Source organism: Otolemur garnettii, unplaced genomic scaffold (assembly GCF_000181295.1).
Source record: "Otolemur garnettii isolate 467f Iridium unplaced genomic scaffold, OtoGar3 scaffold00294, whole genome shotgun sequence".
Taxonomy (NCBI): domain Eukaryota; kingdom Metazoa; phylum Chordata; class Mammalia; order Primates; family Galagidae; genus Otolemur; species Otolemur garnettii.
In genome coordinates this window covers 678,525-684,508 of record NW_003852689.1, presented here as the reverse complement: position 1 = coordinate 684,508, position 5,984 = coordinate 678,525, and the positions used below count along the sequence as shown (strand labels likewise).

The following is a 5,984-nucleotide window of genomic DNA, read 5'->3' as shown; positions in this document are numbered from 1 at the left end:
CCTATCAGGACTGGTTGGTGATCAGGACTGCTGCCTGTTGAACAGGTTACACCTTGGGCAGGGCTACAGTATGAAGCTAGGGCTCCAGCCTATACTTCTCATCTTTAATTACTGATGGCTGTTTGAAGACTTTCATCCTCAGTGAGACATTACCAAGAAGTCACAGTTGCTTCCCAGAAACCAGACCAGTGTGACTTCTCCCCACCTGTTCATTGTCCGTGGCACAGACAAGAAGTCCAAGCTCACAGTAATGTAAAACCATTTGTTTAATCCTAAATCAAATCACTTTCACAACAGTGAAAATTAGTGACTAGTTAAGGTGTGCCATTGTACATATTATTTTCTGACTGTGGTCAGGACCTGGTTCAAGTCCACAAGGGTGGCATAAGGAGGGTAGAGGCTGAGAACACACACAAAAGAAAGGAAAGTTGTCTTGGCAGAGCGATTTGTGGTGAACCTGCCTAGGGGTGGGACCAGGGGCGCAAGTCAGCAGTCCCAAGTCGGCTTTTCTGCCCCAGTAATTCGCAGGTTAGTGGAGGCCTAAAAGGTTTGAAAATCAAAGGGCATATGGCCATCCTGGTTTTGCTAACAGGTTTCAAGGATGCCTTTGTTGGTGGAGCTCTCCTGGGCTCATGTCATTTTGTGGCAGAGTCCAAATGATTCATCTTCCTACCCACAGTTCTTTAATCTTTCTTCTGGAAACATATTTCTGCTGGGCGCATTTGAGTGAAGTCCTCTCTTCTAATAGTAGGGGCCACTGTACTGAGGGAATCCCATTACTTTTCTCTAGGGCAAAGAAACTCCAGGGGCCAATCTGACTTTGGGGATTTCCACAAGGTGATAAAAAGAGCACTCTTGAGTGGGTGCCCAAGACTGTTTAAAACCCATCAGGCACACTGTACAGCTGATGGCTTATTCCTATCAGTGGATTCGGCAAACGAACCTCCTATTCAATACTTTATACTTTGTTTAAACACTGAACTCTGGTATAGATAGGTGCAAAGGAAATAGGATGGGGGTTGTAGAGAGAGGAGAGTTTCCTTCATCTTCCTCAACGTCTTTGTTGCTGCAAAGTATGCAAAGCCATTATCTGGGAAAAAGCACTAGGGAGGGCTTCTTAACATTTGTTGGCTATTGCTGGGGATTAGCCAGGACCAGTGTCTCAGAGGAAGTCATCTCCTCCCACCTTTAGGATCTCCAGGAGGTTGGATGAGGACTGGCAGGCAGAGCAAGAACCATTCCACCAGATGAACTGTCCTATCTGCCTGGCACTACACTCCTTTGATAAGATTCAGAGAAAGGGGCCTATAAAATTGAAAAACAAATCAAGGACTTGGGACGAATAATTTCCTCTGGATTCCACAGAAAGGAAGATCATGGACCGTTATGCTGGGACTCCCTAAGCCGCTTGCTACATGGTTTTACAAATCATATGGGGTTTGTATGGGAGTCCCATGCATGCCTGGTTTTAGCACATGTAAAAGGAGTTTCAGGGGAATCCATCAAGTCATACCAAAAACAAGGGTATGAGTAGGCCTCCCTTTCCCCTACCACTTCACAAAAGACAATTTGGCTTCTGAGGATGGAGGTCTTCACTATGCAGCTGTGCTGACCTGAGAAAGTCCCCAGTTTCCTCTGGGTGGGTTCTGGGAGAAGATGCACTTGAGCCTCTGCAGTCCCTGCATCAGAGCTCTGAATCCCACCAAAACCTGACTCCAGACCTTTCCTAATGTGTAGCACTCAGTCCTGGCTCCAGACCTTTCCTAATGTGTAGCACTCAGTCCTGGCTTTAGCAGTAGTCTAGGCGGTTTGCTTGCTGGCAGAGACACACAGGTGCACATAGTTTTATAGGGAAAGCTGATGGGAAACCTGAGAGTGAAGCCACGTCTTACCAAGGATAATCTATGCCAGGAAACTAGGAGGACATTCAAGCTGCTCTCTGGGGCCAAAAACACTGAGCAGCATGGCTCAGAGCCATTAAGGGATCTTTGGTTCTCTGTTGAATTTATATGACTCCAGCTTTAGAGGCTGCAGTTATGATCTTTATGGGATAGTAAGTTCTTGCATCTCTTGCATCTCTGCTGAGGAAAAAGAGGGGGAGTTTGGAAGGGGAACATCACTGTATAAGGAGCCCCCACTGGCTTTGGAGGCAACTTATCAAGGGGTATTAAAAGAGATGAAAGAAAGTTTCCAAATACCATTTGGCTCATCTTTTTGTTTTTGTACTATTAAACTCAGATGAAATTGTACTCTGGCAGTTTCTCTATTTCCATCTCTTCCCTGTGCAGAGCTGCGTGCAGAGTTGCCTGCCGAGCTGGCTACAATAAGATTTCATGCCGTCATCCATGAGAGAGGACTCAATGCCAAGGCTTGAAGTTACAGTAGGGTGTTTACAGCAGTGGTTGACAATGGGGTCCTTGTCATCTGGTCTTGAGTTCCAAAGCTCTGATGGAGAAGACTCCTTGATGTATTATTGATCCCACTCGTTCCAGAGGTCAGGATTATCCAGGAAGCCAAACACCAGGAGTGGGGGTGGCATGTCACCAGTCTAGAGGCCCTGCCATAGGTGCAGGCAGAGACCCAGGATTAGGCAATAAGGAGCCAGAACATGATCACCAGGGCCACAAACAGGAAGAGGCGTGACAAGAACTGTTCGTCCACATACTGGGGTGTCCCAGGAACAGCTGGAGAGACAGGAAGAAGAAAGGCTGTGAGAATCCTACAGCTGGGCAGAGTATCCATTCAGCCCAGAATTTGAGAGCCTTAGACCTTATCTGTTTTCTATGACAACAGAATCCTGGACACTAAAAAAGATTTCCGAACCCCAAATAATATCAGGGAAGACAAAAAATACATGTTGAACAATATAACAATGAGGCTGGGTTTCCAATTTATCATGAAAAGGTTTAGCCCACATGTGCAAATAAACCAATTGACTAAGAGGAAACTGTTGGAGGAAATAGTAAAAGAAAAGCTGATTGTTACACATCTTCTGTAAGTTAAGTGTTTTACACATGTTATTACTTGGTGGATATTAAGCAGCAGCTAAAGCACAAGTATGATGTGCCCAAGATCTCATGGCTCGTGAGTTAGTGGCAAGCTCTATAATCGTGTTCTCTAGCCTACCCCAGACAGGTATACAAGGTATACCAAGGTAGAGGCAGAAATGGGGTGAGAATCCAGGTCTCTACTTCTCTCTGCTTTGAAAAAAGCTGCAATTTAGAGTTCTCTGTCCTGACTTTGGGGGAGGGAGTATAAGAGAATCTACATCCAGGATGGGCAAATTGTAGCAAACATGTCAAGGGAAAATGGTGATTGTGGTGGGGGATAAAGCGATTCAGAGTCTCGCTTAGCTATAGAACTCTGCTTAACTGGGGAATTTAGGGTGAGTGAGCCCTGGACTAGGTTAGAAGGAGGAACCTACCAAGCAGGTTCCTGCTATCTTCACAGGGATCTGTCCTTTTTTTTTTTTTTTGAGACAGAGTCTCACTATGTCCCCCTCCCTAGAATGCTGTGGCGTCACAGATCATAGCAACCTCAAACTCTTGGGCTGAAGTGATTCTCTTGCCTCAGCCTCCCAAGTAGCTGGGACTATTTGTTTGCAGTTGTTATTGTTGTTTAGCAGGCCTGGGTGGGGCTCGAACCCACCGGGCTTATTGTGTGTGGCTGGCGCCCTACTCATGAGCTATGGGTGCCCAGCTGGATCTGTCCTTCCTTGAGGAAAGAGTACGCCCTGCCCTTTGGGGTCTTCTACCTCTAAGAAAACAACATGTGAACAAAGGAGAAACTTTTGAGGTAGGCAAGGAAAGAAAGGCATTCCCAAGATCTCTTATTGTTCATATTCTCAGTGGGTGCTCTAATTGATTCAGGCAGGCAGACAATAAAGACAATAGATTACCTGCTATGTGCCAAGGGTCAGGGTGGGGAAGGGTACAATTGGGATGATCCAGGACTGGGTTACTGTCTCTAGGTATAATTTCCTGGACAGAATCAGGGACTATTCACTTCTGTACCCTATACCGTGCCCAGTGTCCAGGTTCCAATGAGCATAAGCAGAGCTCAAATGATCATGGCTTCTGTGGAGGCTCCATTGTAAGGATCCTGGTTCAGGTGTCAGACTGTCAATGAGTATAGGGCACTCACCTTATTGCATTGCTCTACAGTGAATACAGCTGACACTCTAAGGCAGGTAGAGGGAGAAACACAAAAGCAGGTGGCAGACTTAGGCATAGTTCCCTAAGACCTGAGGCTTGGGACCAGCCTTATGCATGTCTTGAAGGAAGCTAGATAGAGATGCCAGAAAACAGAGATGTCCTGACTCCTTGTGGGATGCCTTGCCCTTCCGTGACTCAATATGGTCTAAGGTGGGGGTACATGCACAGAATCAGGCTTTTTCTCAGCTAGACATAGTTTATAGTTTTTATTTCATAGACATGAGGTATGTCTTGGTAAATATTACTAAGCATTTTCTGATCTGTAAAATGGGGCTAATCACATACCTTTTCTATAGGGTTGTGATGATCCCCTGAGTTTGTAATAGAAAGCGTTCCGTATGTGTCTAATACTTGTTAAGTCTCAGTGACCTAAAAACAGTTTAAGATGGGGTGGTGCCTGTGGCTCAAGGAGTAGGTTGCCGGCCCCATATAGTTTAAGATATTTTGTACCAGGCATGGTGGCTCACACCTGTAATCCTAACACTGGGAGGATTACTTGAGCTCATGCGTTTGAGACCAGCCTGAGCAAGAGCAAGACCCTATTTCTATTAAAAATAGAAAACCTAGCCAGGCATTATAATGGGCACCTGTAGTCCCACAGTTACTGGGGAGGCTGAGGCAGGATAATCACTTGAATGCAGGAGTTTGAGGTGAGCTAGACTGATGACATAACACTGCAGCCTGAGGCAACAGAGTGAGACTGTCTCAAAAAAAAAAAAAAAAAGAAATATCTATATATCTATCTATATATATCTTATATATGTAAATATATATATGAAAAGGCTGATAATCCCAGTAGTGACAATTACCTGTAACTTATATTCTGATGAATTACAAGCTTTCAAGCAGAATTACTAAAATATCTTCCTGATTTCTCAAGGAAATAGGGCCTTACCTGGAGGAGGCCGCCCATCGTTTATGTTAAATGCTGTGGCAAATATCCCAAAGGGAAATGCCCCAATTCCAAAAGACATCTGAAAGCCACCATCTCCAAATCCAAATCCTTGAAATCCCTATGAGGAAGAAATGAAATTAAGAGGAGGGGAAACAAGTAGGTTTCTCCTGTGCCTGTCAAGTACAACATACATCCTGTGTCATCTTGCGTGTGGTATCTGCCTCTCCTTACTACTGTCTGCCATGTTTCCAGCTTCTCCTTCCCTCTAGACCCCAAAGCAGAGGAACTCTGGCAGCCTTTCTATCCTTCTACCCTTAGCTCCCAGCTAAGGATCTGTGAATGGAACAGAAGCACTGGCTCTGACCCAACGTGAACTATTCACACAGGTCAATTTCTTAGGGCTCCAAGTTCTTTTCCAGAGTCCCACATTAGGCAATAACATTTTTTATGTGCTTTATAGTAGCAACATTGGCTATTACCCCTATGCCCAATTACAAGGGAGCATCAAAACAAGGTACACAATTTTTTTTTCCAGTTTTTTTGGCTGAGGCCAGGTTTGAACCCACCACCTCCTGTATATGAGGCCAGCACCCTACTCCTTGAGCCACAGGCACCACCCCAAAACAAGGTATACATTATCTGTGATAGCAAAAATGTTAGCACTCTAGCCAACAATGTAAGTCAAGATCAAAATCTTGTATGTGCTCTCAAAGGACCAACCATTATGCTGACTTATGCAGTAACACAATAAAAACTCTTGTGCCGGCTTGGCGCCTGTGGCTCAAGCGGCTAAGGTGCCAGCCACATACACCTAAGGTGGCGGGTTCGAATCCAGCCCGGCTGCCAAACAATAATGGCTGCAACCAAAAAATAGC

At 45.2% G+C, this 5,984-nt stretch overlaps 1 protein-coding gene across 2 annotated transcripts in view; it reads right to left on the bottom strand.

The window, feature by feature from the left end:
* Positions 1–248: 248 nt before the first annotated feature.
* Positions 249–5,984, bottom strand: part of RNF185 (ring finger protein 185) — a 42,630-nt gene continuing 36,894 nt past the window's right edge. For both annotated transcript variants that reach the window (XM_023508942.1, XM_012813732.2), the window contains exons 6-7: positions 5,110–5,227; positions 249–2,684 (exon numbers count right to left, since the gene is read on the bottom strand). In XM_023508942.1, coding sequence (XP_023364710.1) covers positions 2,587–2,684; positions 5,110–5,227 — 216 coding nt within the window. In that variant the 3' untranslated portion in view covers positions 249–2,586. The remainder of the gene's footprint in view (positions 2,685–5,109; positions 5,228–5,984) is intronic.